We start from the raw sequence: 14,740 nt of genomic DNA on the forward strand, positions 1-14,740 counted from the left end.
GCTTTTCAGAACAGGGATTTTGTTGAACTTGCCCAATTTCAACAAACTTTTTGTCTGCTGGCTTAACGGGCTCTATCTGGCTGCATATCAGGGTGTCCCATTTAGCTCCCATTGTGCTGCCTGTGTTTTTTATCACAGGGATCATCAGTTATTTTAGGATTTCCTCATCCCTCAGTGGCGCTCTGCTGACCTTGCCAAAGATGTCCCATGTCCATCCCCTCTCCTTGAGATGTTATCTTTATAAGTGTATTGCTGCTCACCTGGTGTAGCAGCTTATGTTATTTACTATCAACTTTCACAGTTTCACGATTAGCCACTCCCTATTCTATCTACTTCTAGACTCATATCCTGCCCTCATTTCCCATTCTTGCCTGTGTCAGTAATATCCACCAACCCTACAGCTACATCCTCAGTAACAACACTCAGTTATCTACAGAAACACACGAGTAGATACAATAAAGCACTACCATTTATCAAGGTAAATGAAGGCAAGGAGCTTTGTTAGAAAGCTCACAGCTGAATTAAATTAATACTACAAACGTCTCCTCCAGAAACAATAGCTGTGTCTGTGCTTTGAGTTAAGGATGGCACTGAGACAGCGCTCAACAAACTCAATTTTGTAGCAAGGCTTTGAATACAGAGCCCAGCCAGCCATGGGCATCCCGGTCCTGGGGCAGTGCTGTGTCCTTGTTATGGCTGTGAAATCTGGTCTTCTGGAAACAGGGCTCAGAGTTTCACAAAAAGTTTGCCTTTTTTCACTAATGTAGCCTGATTAATCTGAGGCAATCAAGAGACATCACACTGGTACAACACAGTGCATTTCATTATTTCCTTTTGTCCTTTTTTTTTTTTTTTTTTTTTTTTTTTTTTTAATGCACAGCACTGCTAGAAGAGCAATTCAGTGCAAGCATGTCTAGAAACTGGGCAGCAACCGCTTTCACTTCCCTTCCTGCCCTGTGCAGCCCGCAGTGACGTGCAGTGATGAAGCATGCAGTGCTTGGGGGAGGGATCCTCTGCTCCACATCCCTGACTGCCACCCATGGTGCTTTCTCCCAGAGATGCCCAGCAGAGTGGCTCCCATTGCACAGACGCTCAGGGTGCTGCTGCGGCTGCTGCTCGTGCTGTCCCTGCTGTCAGGATGCATCCCCAGTCCCTGCCTGGAGGTATGTGATCTCTGAACCAGCACAAAATCCTTTCGCTTCTCCCGTGTAACTTTCTCTTCTGCTTGACGTTTGCGCATCAAAACTGTCGTGTGTTGGTTTCCCCAGGAAAGCTCTTCTTTCTTCCAAGGCTGTTACCAAGGCAATTGAAATATTCGAAGTAAACACTGGTCTCAGAAGCACCTGAGAACCAGAACAAGCAGCTTTAACCGTTCCTTATTGTTAGCTTATATTGCCATAAGGACGGTGAGGTACTGGCACAGGTTGCACAGAGAGGTTGTGCTGCCCTATCCCTGCAGACAGTCAAGGTCGGGCTGTTGGGGCTCTGAGCACTGTTGGAACTGTGGGTCTCCCTGTTCATTGCAGGGAGTGGGACCAGATGGCCTTTAAGTGTCCCTTCCAACTCAAACTATTCTATGGTTCTATTCCCTTCAGGAAGAGATCCAAGCCCTGCCTAAAACATCTGCAAATCATGCCATTTTTGCCTGATTCACACTGTACACTGACTTCACCACTACCCCAAACCCCAAACAGGCACCAATCAGTTACAAACTTTACTTACGACTTTCAGAAATTTCTGTTCTCTCTGCCGGCTTGTCTGCAGTGTCACCCAGCTGAGAGTTGGTCCTGGGCACAGCACACATCCCTGTGTGCTTGTTTTGCTCTCTCAGAGGTTGCTGCTGGGTCACCTTTAGCCCAAGGGAACACCGTCCTGTTCAATCAACAATAAATGCAGCTCTCACTGGGGAGTAGGATTGATCCTATTAGAAACAGGACAGGTGCTCAGATGTATGAGCTTATTTCCTGAAGCTCAGGGCAGCTCATTTAGAAATGAGCTACAAGGTTCTGCTTTCCAGTATAGCTGTATGATTTCTGACATTTGGTGCTGACTGAGATCTGCCACAGGTCATCCCCAGCAAAGCTTTCAGATGCACAGGACAGAACATCTCTGGAGTTCCTGCTGAAATCCCAAACACCACGCTAGACTTGGACCTCAGTTTCAACAATCTGAAATCGCTGAGCTCAAATTATTTTTCGTCAGTACCTGAATTACAGCTTCTGGATCTTTCAAGGTAATTAGCCTTTTTATCTGGTTATTGGTTTGTCTTCACCATCTCGGTCTCAGCAGTTCCTTATTTTGGAGTCTCGTGGCTCTTGCCTGTTTCCTGTTTCGCTCTTGCCTCCATCCCTCTGTCTCTCTGCCCTCTCATGCCCTGGCAATGATGCACAGCTTTCAGTCCAGATACTGAATGCCCATAGCTGAGCCTGTCAGTCTGATCTTGTAGAATGGGATGTGAGATGGAGGAAAGAAGATGTTCCACTTCCCTCTAAACGAGAAAAATGTCAGACTTTTCGCTGTTACAAAAACTCCGAAGTGGAACACGTTGGGTGGACTGTTTTTCTAATCACAAGTAAAATAAAAAATAAAAATGAAGGTGCATTAATTTTTTAAAAGATTGCTTTAAAATATCAACGTATCCTCTTTTCCTTTCTACTCACACGTCTGGGGGAGGAGGTGGGGGAGGCCTATGAACAGATTTGAACTGATATACAGTTTTCATTTGCTTGAGACAACAGTTCCTCTGGGTAAATTGTTTCACTCCATCCCATGAAAATTACAGCTCTGAAGTGACTGAGTGGCAGAGCACGTTGGCTATAATGCTCATGAGTTCATTGCAGAATGGATTTGGGCCTCGAATTTCAGGTCTTCTTCTGTCTGCATGAGTTCTGGCCTTTGCCATGGCTCTAGGTCTCTTGCTTTGCAATTGAGTTTCAGATTTAGGGAGGGAGGAAGGGGTGAGAGAAGGTCTCTTGCTATTACATAATAATTTTTGTTTTATTAATGGTGCCCCTTACTGGGAAATGTGAGTTCACCTGTAGTTTGAGGGGCTGGGTTCAGGGGTACTGGTCAGTGCTGTAAAGCCAAACCAAACCTCAGAGTGATGCTGAGCCTGATAACATTGCATTCGTAGTGCGGTAGTGTTAGTGAACGTGGGGCAAAAGGGGCAGTATTTCATCCACATTTATCCTCTTTTCCTGCTCAACAGGTGCCACATCCATACAATTGAAGATAACACTTTTGTGGATCTTCATAACCTTTCCACCTTAATTTTAACTGCCAATTCCCTCCAGCACCTGGGTCTTGCAGCCTTCTATGGCTTGACATCGCTGAAAAAACTAGTGTTGGTGGAAACCAGCATATCCTCTCTGCCTGACCTACCCATCGGACACTTGAATACCCTGCAGGAGCTGAATCTGGCCCATAACAACATTGCTTCACTGAAGCTTCCTAAGTATTTTGCCAACCTGACCTCTCTCAGGCACCTGAGCTTTTCCTCCAATAATATTACATATATCTCCAAAGGGGACCTTGATGCCCTGAGGGAAACAAACAGGCTCAACCTCACGTTGGTACTTTCTCTGAACAATATAAAATACATCCAGTCAGGATCCTTTGCGAAGATTCACCTTGGTGAACTGGTTCTGAGATCCTCTTTTGAGAACCTCAATGTGATGCACTCTTCTCTTCAGGGCCTGGCTGGTTTACAGGTCAACAGACTAATAGTTGGAGAATTCACTGACATTCTGAAAATGAAAGCATTTCAGAATGGACTCTTGAGCGGACTGTGTCAGGTACAGATGCAGGAGTTTGTCTTAATGTGTTTCAGAGAGTTTAAGAATGACACAGACACTCTTTTTGACTGCATAGGCAATGTCTCCACTATTAGGTTGGTAGACCTTAATCTTGAAACCTTGTCAGAGGTTCCTGTGTTTTCTCAAGTGAAACATCTGGAATGGAAGAAATGTAAGTTTCAGGAATTGCCTGCTGAGAAGCTCTCTCTTTTTAAGGAGTTGAGAGTGCTTCGTATTACCAAAAGCAAAGACCTAAACATCTTCGAGCAAAAATTTGGGAGTCTAACTTACCTGGAGGTCGTAGATTTGAGTGAGAATCGTCTCTCCTTCCTTACTTGCTGTTCCCCTAAATTTCCCAGCTCTCCCAATTTGAAACACTTGAACCTAAGCTTCAATTCTGACATCAGTTTGACTGGAGATTTTGCTAATCTGAGAAATCTGCTATACTTGGACCTTCAGCACACAAAGTTAATTCATCATGGCACCTACCCTGTCTTTCTACTCCTTCAGAAACTCATTTACCTTGATATCTCCCACACCAAAACTCATGTTATATCCCATCATATCTTTCATGGCTTGAACTCTTTGCAAGTGCTCAAGATGGCAGGCAACTCCTTTGAGAACAATACATTGGCCAACCACTTTGAAAACGTGAGACGCCTCCGCATCCTGGATATTTCAAGTTGCAAATTAGTATGGGTGGACCAGAGTACATTTAGTGCTCTCTCTGAACTAAAAGAGCTAATCATCAGCAACAACAAGCTACTGACTTTTGATCCTGTAGCATACAGGCCGCTCCAAGCCCTCACAGCTCTGGATTTCAGCAACAACCAGCTGAGTTTCCTGTCGGACTCAGCCCTGGAAATCCTGCCTGACAGTCTGATCTTGCTGGATATTTCTCGTAACTTGTTTGAATGCTCCTGCATACACTTGAACTTCCTGAAATGGGTCAAGGAAAAGCAGGATCTTCTGCACAACAAGCATTCAATGATATGCCACACACCTGCCTACGTGAAGAATGTGAGCCTGTTAAACTTTGATATGTCCTCTTGCCATCCCAACCCAACCACAGTAGCGTGCTCAGTGACTGTGTTGCTTGCTGCAGGAGTATTTCTGTTCCTCATTTACAAGTACTACTTCCAACTATACTACTCATTGGTGCTGCTCAGTGGGTGTAAACACTCTGCAGAAAGGGGAGATACCTATGATGCCTTTGTTATCCATTCCAGCAAAGACCAAGAATGGGTGATGAAAGAGCTGGTGGAACCCTTAGAAGAAGGAAAACCTCCCTTCCAGCTTTGTCTTTACTACAGGGATTTTTTACCAGGGGTACCCATTGTCACTAATATAATCCAAGAAGGTTTTCTGAGTAGCAGAAATGTCATTGCAGTCATCTCAGCTGACTTTCTGGAAAGCAAGTGGTGTAGCTTTGAGTTTAACATTGCTCAGTCCTGGCAGCTTGTTGAAGGGAAGAGTGGAATCATCATGATCATACTAGGGGAAGTGGATAAGACCTTGCTGAGGCAGAGGCTGGGACTGTCCCGATATCTGAGGAGGAACACTTATCTGGAGTGGAAAGACAAGGAAATAAGCAAGCATATCTTCTGGAGGCAGCTGACGTCAGTCCTGCTAGAAGGCAAAACATGGAATCACGAGGAGATAAAACTCATGTAAAGAGAAAGAAACATCACTTCTGTCCTGTCTCCCACCCTGGCCTTGGTTGATGCTTGATGCAGAAGCTGGATCTTCTGTGGCTGTTCAGCATTGGACAAAGTGAAGAGAGGCAGTATAAAACCACTACAGAAGCACCTACTTTCATGATTGCCTTTCCTCCAGGCAGCTATCAAGATAAGGAGTGGCAACAGCTCGAAAAACTGCAGATGCCTGAGCTCTGTGGTTGTCTGTAGCAGTCAGCTGAAGCTGGTCCAGCAATCCACGCAGGGGTCAGTGAGCAGATTTGAGAATGGATGGGCTGTTCTTACCTCTGAAACTCGGGATGGGCCCAGGGGCCGTTTGCTTAGGGGGATTTCAGTCTGCCACTTTGAGTGGACCCTGGGGTTTCCAGGGGAGAGTGAAGGTACAGAACTATTGCTTCTAAACTCTAAACATGATAGGAAAAGAAACAAGATTTAGGTCTTTAGGTCTGGGTTAGCAAAACTAAAAGTACCACATCACTACCATGACTAAAAGGAGGGAAAGTTTAATGCCATTGAATCATAGCGCAGAGCAATTTATTGATGTGTTGGATATTGAATACTGTTGGAGTATTGCTCTCTATTTACAGAAGGCTTTGGTTGGGATTAATCACTGAATTAGTCTAGTCTTAAACTTGCAAATCCCTCTGTAATCAATGCCGTTCTACAGAGGTAAAACAGAAGCAATTGAGGGGTGAATCAGACTTGATATTTTCTCAGAAGAAAGGGCCTGATCCATCTCACTTTTCTAAGCACCAGATAGCAACATCTCTGTGCGAGCCAGCAATAGGTGAGATTGACTTCAGACATTATTTGCAAAAGAGGGAAAGCTAATTTCAGGACTTGTGCTGGAAAAAGCTGCACCACAGTCCCCTCTCCGTGTTCTTCAGTAGTGCATTGGGATAACACTAACAAAAGCCTCACAGCCCTCTCTAAGGTCTGTGACCCACGAGACAAAGCTTTAATAAAACCAAGCTGGATGCTGCATTTGCTTGCCTGGACAGTTTGTTTTGCACCTGTTGAGCATTGCTGCAGTCGGTTCCAAAGTGCAGTGCTCCTCACCTCTGCCTTGACCAATATGCCCTGAGCTCTGCACCTCATAGCACCACTAGGCCCTCACCCAGGGTAGGGGATGGGGTGGGCTATGGGAAGTAGAGCTGGGACACAGGCCCAGCTCTAGGTTCCTTGCATCAAGAGTTATGGAGGAAAAGCAAATATTAGCTTGGGTATCATCAGGTACATCAGAAAAAGAATGAGGTAAAATGAAATGGGGTGAGAGTTACTGCTCCTGAGTTGAGCACTTCTCCATCCTTCTTTGTGTCTCTTCTGCAAGCAGTTCAGTGCATACATATTTCTACACATTTTTACAGCATCCTATGATTCTTGATTGTAATTGTAATAATGGGCTTCAGAAACCCTGCAAGTGGTTCTGAGCATCACAATAAGGGTTTAGGCCAGTATTGTTTAAAAAGGAGTGGTTTGTTGAATATCAAAACAACTTTAGGAGGAGAGCAGGGGTGATGCAGAGAGGAGGCTCCCACCTGTACAAAGTAAGCAGAAGACAGTCATGTGGCATCCTTGTCCTCTTCAAACACGCTTGGGGTCTCCACAGCAGAGGCAGATACGTGAATTGCCCTGGGCTTTCTTGCTGCCCAAGAGAAAGAACAAAAGCCAACACAGCTTCAGGAAAGGGTGAGAGGGGAGAGATTGCAAGGTAGAGACTGGAGCAGAGACCCTTGTTCAGAAAAGAAGGGAAACAGATGAGGCTTATGGTCTGTCAACACCGTACCTGTTTCCCTTGATATTTCCCTTGGCCTCATTAATAGTCAGTGCTTAGAAGACACAACTGATTTATTTTATTGCCAAATCTTCAGCATCAGAAGCAGGATATACTTTCCTGCAAGGCATGATGCTCAACAGAACAGCATGGCAGAAGACAAGAACAGCCCATGTTGGGGTGCAGTGCCAAGCTGCTGTGTGCTGTAGGCGTCCACCTGTGCACCACAGGCTCTGCTTGGTGAAATGCTCCCAGCTGTCCTCTCTTCCCAACCCGACCTGCCACCAAAAAGTACTTTGTGGTTTATGAGCAGAGGAGAGAAAGGCTGAGAACAGTTGTATTTTCTCTATTTACCTGGCAGGGAAAGAACAGATTTGGCTTTCCTAGAATCATTAAGCTTGGAAATGACCTCTGAGATCCCCAAGTCCAACCTCAGCACACCCCACCATGTCCATTGACCACATCCACTACTCCCTGGGCAGCCTGTGCCAATGCGTCACCACTCTTCTGAGAAGTGTTTCCTAATACCCAACCTGAACCTCCCCTGGCACAACTTAAGGCCATCACCTCTTGTTCCACCACTGTTACCTGGAAAAAAAGGCCAACCCCTCCTTTCCCAGAACAATTTTCTTTCCCCAATAAAATAAAGGCAAATCCTTCTCTCAAACCAAAACAGTACTGGGTCAAAGGGAAAATACTGTGGCTCACACTCACGTACATTTGCCCTTGTTATTGGAAGCAAATCTCCAAAGGAAAACTGGGCATTCTCATGTCTTCAGATGTACTGATGTAGTGGAAATGCTGTCATAGCTTGAAGCAGTGACTGAGCACCTGGGAAGGCAGGACCAACCCAAGGGAGCTCAGGTGCACAACCAGAAGGGTTGGAGCCAGGATCCACCTCTTCCCAGACCTCATTTAAGTGCTGGCAGTGGAGGCAATAGTATTCTGCTGGAGGTCCCTGTATACCTAAGGCCTTCCCAAGGTTAGTGTCTTTTTCCCTTTATTTCTGTGCCCATGGCTGTTGCTTTAGAGCAAGTCCTTGCTTGCTGCAGTCTAGCACCTTGCTGCTCTGCTGCCATTGCTGTGCTTTCCATTGTGTTACAGTTCACATGAGTTTTTGTTGCTCAGTGTACAGCAGGTAGCTTTGCTATTATTATTTACTCATGTGGGTGAATATGTGAACAGATCTGTATTCATCTCTCATGTAAGGAGCCAAGCATGTTCCAATTATTAAAGCAAATGTGGCCTAGGTCATAAAAACAGATGGAGATGAAGCTCCAAATGGCAGCTGCAGCCAAGATAATTTTATCTAATCTGTAACAGGGATGCGCTCTGTTTTCACTATGTGCTTAATCTGACACATGCCAAGCACCAGAATAGACGTAGCTCTGGTTTTACTTGCATTGCAGAGATCAGTGTCTCTGAGGAAGGCCACCATGGCATGCCAGCATCACCACGAAGACGTAGTTTGCAACGAGGGCTCTGAACAGAGCAAGCCCTCGTTAACACAGCTGTGTTTGTGGTCTCTACGCTGCAGCACAGGCCTTCTGTAAGAAGGGAAAAGGGCCACTGGTGTTTCTGCTGCCTGGATCTGGGTGGCTGTGGGAGCAGCGCTGCGTGAGGACTCCCTCAGCCCCCCCAGATATTAGCACAGGATTCTGATGTCAGAAGTAACGATACGACGAGGAAAAGCAGCTGCTCTCTCTGAGCTGAACAGTATTTGACAGGAACGGGTTGAAACTTTTCAAGAGGAGTGTTTGCCTTTTGGGAGATGCTATTTTGTAGGTGGCTTATGTAATTGAATGAGGTAGGGCAGAGAATCTACAGAACTGAAATAGCCATAGTGGGGTTTCTGGCTCCATATTGGATGGGGGTGTCATCTTGGAGCAGATACTTCCTACGGAAACAACAGTTTTAAATGTGTTCTGGAGAGCATGGTAAAAAATGTTGACGTTGCTCCACAACATCACTCTTTCAGTCTCAGGCTGATGTTTTTCACCAGAGCTTTTCATTCTGAGATTTCTTTCAGGTAATATAACCTGTCCAGCCTTTCATAACAAAAGCAAGAAATACAAATGCTTCCGCCTACCCAAATTAAAGAGCATCTATTTGCTTTTGTAGAAAGACTTGTGATTTTTATTTATTTATTTTTTTTCCTGTTTTGTGCCATGCTGCGAACTTTTAACCAAATGGAAATCCCATTTCCATGACAGGGCTCACCCCAACTCTTTGAATGTTAAACCATCACCTGGCTGTACCGTATGTGTGTGTGTGGGGGGGAGGGAGGCTGTGAAAAAGCACTGACAGATCCACAGAATGAATTTCACTCAGTGCCTTTTGCAAAATAACTCAAGTAAGTGATGTCAATACACGCTCACTGCCTGAGCCTGGGAAGGATGGAGCAGGGTGGCAGGAAAGCAATTCCTTCTCCAGTTGTCTGAGCTCGTGTTGGGAATTGTGACAAATGACAGCTAATCATGGTTTGAAAAAGAGCCCATCTACCTCTGGTACTGACCCTCAGCTCCAAGGTTGCATAGAGGGTGAAGCCACAATGTTATCAGCCAGCCTTGGCCTCCCCATGCAGAGACAGAAACATTGCAGTAATCAGGGATGTCTCTTAAAAGCTGTGAAAATCATGGAAAAGGAATTGAAAGGATAGGAAAGGGAATGGTGCAGCATCCCAAGGAATGTGGATGTAGCTCAGTGCTGGAGGTGGTTTGGTCCCAGGGCTTCCAGTCCTGACGAGGCAGGTGGGGAACATGTTTTAGCAGCATGCTGGACTCGATGATCTCCAGAGCTCCCTTCCAACACCTGTGATTCTGTATATAAAGGCAGAGGTTTTGTGATGAGTCTGTTTTAAGTGCTTTCTTCATGAGTAATAGCAGAAGGAAAATGGTTTGAGATCAGTATCTCTGAGAAGATGGGTTTAAATCAAGGTTGGAAAAGTCATCCTGAGCCATCCTGCATGAAAATGGGGTTGGACTGTTCCTCCCCTTGTCTGCCCTGTACAGGTGGTTCCCAGGGGGGCCAGCATGCACCTCCTGCACTAATCCTGCTCCCACCAGCTGGAGGAGAAGGACTCATTCACCATACATTTTAAAGTAGCTGGAACTCTGGCCTTGAAGTCTGTAATATATGTACCTTTCTGTTCATTAGGGGAACTTTAAACCTGTTCTGCAGTGCTCTCCACGCCTTCAGTCTGCAAAAGATTTGAATTTAGTTGAAGATTTTAGCAGTTACCATCACTGCATGTGATTTCAGACAAGCATGACCTGCTCCTTTAACCAGTTTTCTTGCACTTAACCTTTATTTTTTGCAAATGAGACGTGAACCTGAAAGTGTCTGCACATACCAGCTGCCCAAATTGCATCTGCAGACACCTCCAGATTTAGCAATGATATTAATATGGCAAAAGAGATCTAATTGCAGCCGATGCTCCTGGAGAGCAGAGCCAAGATAGACTTTTGTCCAGATCTACTCTCCAACCTTTATCCTTTCTTGTCCCTTTCTCTCATCCTTTTCCTCTCCTCTTTGTGACCGACACATCCCAAAACACGTGGAAGAAGGAAGGCTGGAAAAAGGGTGTCCTTTTCTAGCATCTTTTAAACAGTCTTTAAATCCTTTGGAGTGCCCAGGCAGCATGGAGGATGAGCAGTAATTCCCCTACTGTCATTTCCTCTGCCAGCTCATTGCTTGGAGGTCCTATTGCTCACTGCTGGAGCAAGCAACCCTACTGACCCCTGCCTTGCTTCCCCTGCTTGTTGGGTTCACGAGTTCATTACTGCATGTTGGGATGAAATGAAGCATGGAGGGCTGGGTGTAGCTTAGAGTCCTCTACAGCTCTCTCCCCTGTGCCTGAAGCCAGACCCTTCCAACCACTTTCTTACCTCTGGTTCTCCTGACAAACACCCTTCCTGCAGCTGCCTCTTGGTTGTGTTCCCCTGCTCCATGCTTTTCCCCATCCCTCTGGGTTGGTGCCCTCCTGGGGCTCTGGGATATGGAAGGATGAGATGCTGGGATGGAGCTGTAACCACGCCTGGGGAGCTGATTGCCCTCTGATAGCTGCTTCTCATGGAAAAAGGGAATGTTTTATAAAAAGCCTCATGAAAGCAAAACAGATCGTGATTTTGGTGCGAGGAGACAGCAAACGAGATAGGAGCATCCTCTTAGATTTGCCTGCCGGAGGTTATTTACCTTCAGGAAACTGCTGAATAAAAGATACAAGAATACAGCAGAAAGTAGTATTATTTGCTGCTTTCAAAGCATGACGGGAGGCAGGAAAGCATTACAAGGGGTATCTTTGAGCCTCGCCAGCCTGGTTTGTCAGGGCCGAGTTTTCACAGAGCTCTCTGGGTGACCCAGTTTCCAAGGCACACTCGCATTCACACGCGTACACTGTGAGCCACAATCCACAACTTTAATAACTGTGTGACATACAAAGGAGATTTTGATGCAAAGTGGAGCTGACAGAGAAGTGGAAGGAAGTATCTGCTTTTCTGCTTTATTTTTCTGTATCCCGTGCCACGCCAGGATTGCAGTCAAGGTGGTTTCAACCTTCAGCAGAGCTGGTGTTATTGTGGGTTCTGCTTTTAATGACTCTTAACAAGAAGTGGTAGCTCAGGGAGGGGGGAAACAAGGGCTTTCTTTTATTTTCAGGAAGAATTTACTAGGGCTGTCAGGATTAAATGCATGAAGTGAATGCATATGGGGCTGCAAAAGGGGCTTAATAGCTTCACTGCTGGTAACCACAGAACAGCTATGAGACAGGATTTGCCAGCCCTGTCATGCATCTGATTAAACATCTGTGTTTGCGGAGGTGTGGATCTAAGAGTAGGTCACAGCTCCGTTGTCAGACTGCTGTGACTTTGCTGTTGTCTGTGGTTTGCTGGTTGTGGGTAAAGTGTGGGTGACATGAGATGGAGGGCAGCAGTAAACTGTGTGTGCTGTGATGAAGCTGTGTCTGCCTCACTCCACGTGATGAATATTATTTATTCTCCCATGATGTTGGTCTGCAGGGTCCTGCAGGCACAGATTCACCCAGGCAGGTTTGCCAGGGCGAGTGCTGACTGGGGGGATGCTCCAGGTTGGGTACCCAGATGGATGGGCATGGATCCCAAATGCTCCCATCCTTCTCTAGGTCAGGCCTGAGATACACACATCATTCCCTGTTTGATCACAGAATCATAGAATTGTCTGCACTGGAAGGGACCCCTAAAAGCTATCTGGTCCCACTCCCTGCAGTGAACAGGGATGCTCAGTGCTCAGAGTCCCAACAGCCTGACCTTGGCTTTCTGCAAGGTTGGGACATCCACCACCTCTCTGAGCAACCTGTGCCAGTGCCTCTCTACCCAGGTGACTCCAGGCTGCAGGATCAGTGCAAGCATGCTCTAATCCAAGCTGGTTCCACATGTCATCTTCCATGTCCTTAAAGCGAAGCAAAAAGTCGAGTTGCTTTAATAATGCTGGAAAAGGCCAAAAATGAAACATCCTCATAAAGTCTGGGGCATAGAAAATGTCTGTACATCAGAGAGGAAGGAACTACAGGCAGAGCAGCCAATGGGGGGTGGATGCTGTGCCAGAAGTACATCCTTTCTCACAACTCCCCCAAGGTTTGTGGCAGGTACAGTTTGTGGAGTGGGGTTCTGGCTTGGACCTCCATTAGGAAATATTCTTCAACCATGAATCACAGAATCATACAATGGTTTGGATTGAGAAGCACCTTAAAGATCATCCAGTTTCAGCCCCCCTGCTCTGGGCATGGTTACCAACCACTAAACCAGGACACTCAGAGCCATGTTCAGCCTTGAGGCTCCTGTGCGTGGCCAGACTCAAACTTCTGAAAGCACAGCAATGGGAAATAGGGAAGGCAGAGTTACCACAGCCCAAGTTGCGCGAGCAGACAGTGAGCACAGCTCAGCAGAGACAGTGCCAGATAAAGAGGAAAACAAAAGGAGAAGATGCCATTGTCTGTGCTGTGCTGGTGATGCAATTCCCACTTGCTCTGCACTCAGCAGATGGCGTTGGCTGGATCAGGTTGAGAGACCTTGTCAGAATTCCCCCATGCCTCGAGGCGCCCCGGCTGCTCTGCCGAGGGGATGCAGATGCTGAGCTCTCCTCCTCCCAGGGGCTCTTGGCTCTGCAGTGAAGGGACCTGGCAGGAGCTGCATTCAGCTGCTGGCATGGCAGTGATGGAGCCAGCAAGAGGAGCCAAGAAGGATGCACACCTCCAGCAAGCTGGTGGCAACCGGATGTGCAGAGAAGCGTGCTGATTCTGACTAATTTGGGGGAAAAACCTTTTATTTTACAGCATGGGGGATTTTTAGCAGACTCGGGTGGGGCTGTGGTGTATCATTGGGAAGAGGGGAAGCTGCGTGCATCATTGCCACTCTTTGCATCCGATACCCAAACACAGCACGAGGAAATGACAGCAATATGCGCTCCCCTGACACCCAGAGAACATAGCGATATTGCTGTGAAAATGAGGCTCAACTCTGAACCCTTCCCTCTGCGAGGGAGCTATGATTAGAATCTCATCTCGCTCCGTATTGCGCAGCACCTGCAGAGGAAAATCCCACCCAGAGGCACGGAACTATTTTTAAAGGCCTGTTTCTGTCGGGCTGGGAGATAGAGCTGGTGAGAATCCTGCTGGTGCCACGGATTGCTTTCAAACCCCATGTAGGAATGGAGCTAGACTTGGGGAATGTGGCTTAAAAAGGAAGCGTCAGGATTGTTGTGCCAAGGCTGAATCTCGTGCCAGCTCTCCGCCTGCAGAGCTGAATTTCAACAACTTGTGTGTCTTTTTTTGGGTTCGCTGTGCTAAAGTCAGTGAGATGCCTCCAGCTGTAGGAAACTCATGTGCAGAAAGAAGAAGGATGCCACAGCAAGCAGGTACAGGAGGCAGCAAGGCTCAAAAGAGCTGTGCCCTGGGGGTGTGAGATGTGGTGATCTTGAATTTGGGGCATTTTGTGGGTGAATGAAGTCTATCACCAAGCCTTGGCAGCACCTGGCAATGGAGAGAAGACGTGTGCATGTAGTCAGATTCAAAGCTACTTTCCTTTTGATATGCTGCTCATGGACAGAGCCTTCTGCTGTTCAAACACAATTCTCTCCTTTTCTGAGTGCAACTAGAGAATTGGATTACATTTGTTTTAATAAAGCAGGTTGTCTTGCAAGCAGTGGGACAGGAAGCCTGGCTTCCTATGGTGGGCTCCCATGGGTGACCTTTGGTGTCAGCCAGAGTGGCTGAGCCCATATCACAGCCTGGGAGTGGGGTGGGAAGTAGAATGATAATAGGGAGAAGTGTCTGTTTGGGTACATCTTTCCTTATAAAGTCTGTTAGAACTTCATTCCTTTGAGACCTGTATTCTTCTGCCAGCCCTGATTGCAGACCAGCAGGTTTAGAAAGCTGACATGCAATGCCTGTGGGCCGGCTGGCCCTATCACATGAGCCTTGTTCCCCTGGGAAATGGAAAAAA

General features: G+C 46.6%; 1 protein-coding gene across 1 annotated transcript; it reads left to right on the forward strand.

Moving 5' to 3' along the window:
• The first annotated feature begins 1,017 nt into the window (after positions 1-1,017).
• On the forward strand, positions 1,018-5,893 carry TLR4 (toll like receptor 4). The gene is made up of 3 exons (XM_042830984.1): positions 1,018-1,163; positions 2,067-2,233; positions 3,209-5,893. Exons 1-3 carry the CDS (start codon positions 1,059-1,061, stop codon positions 5,466-5,468), a joined length of 2,532 nt encoding a protein of 843 aa, XP_042686918.1. The 5' UTR covers positions 1,018-1,058; the 3' UTR covers positions 5,469-5,893.
• The last annotated feature ends 8,847 nt before the right edge of the window (positions 5,894-14,740 follow it).

The sequence above is a fragment of the Centrocercus urophasianus genome, unplaced genomic scaffold (genome assembly GCF_019232065.1).
Source record: "Centrocercus urophasianus isolate 14NV4802_14NV808 unplaced genomic scaffold, USGS_Curo_1.0 seq_34, whole genome shotgun sequence".
NCBI classification, from domain to species: Eukaryota; Metazoa; Chordata; class Aves; order Galliformes; family Phasianidae; genus Centrocercus; species Centrocercus urophasianus.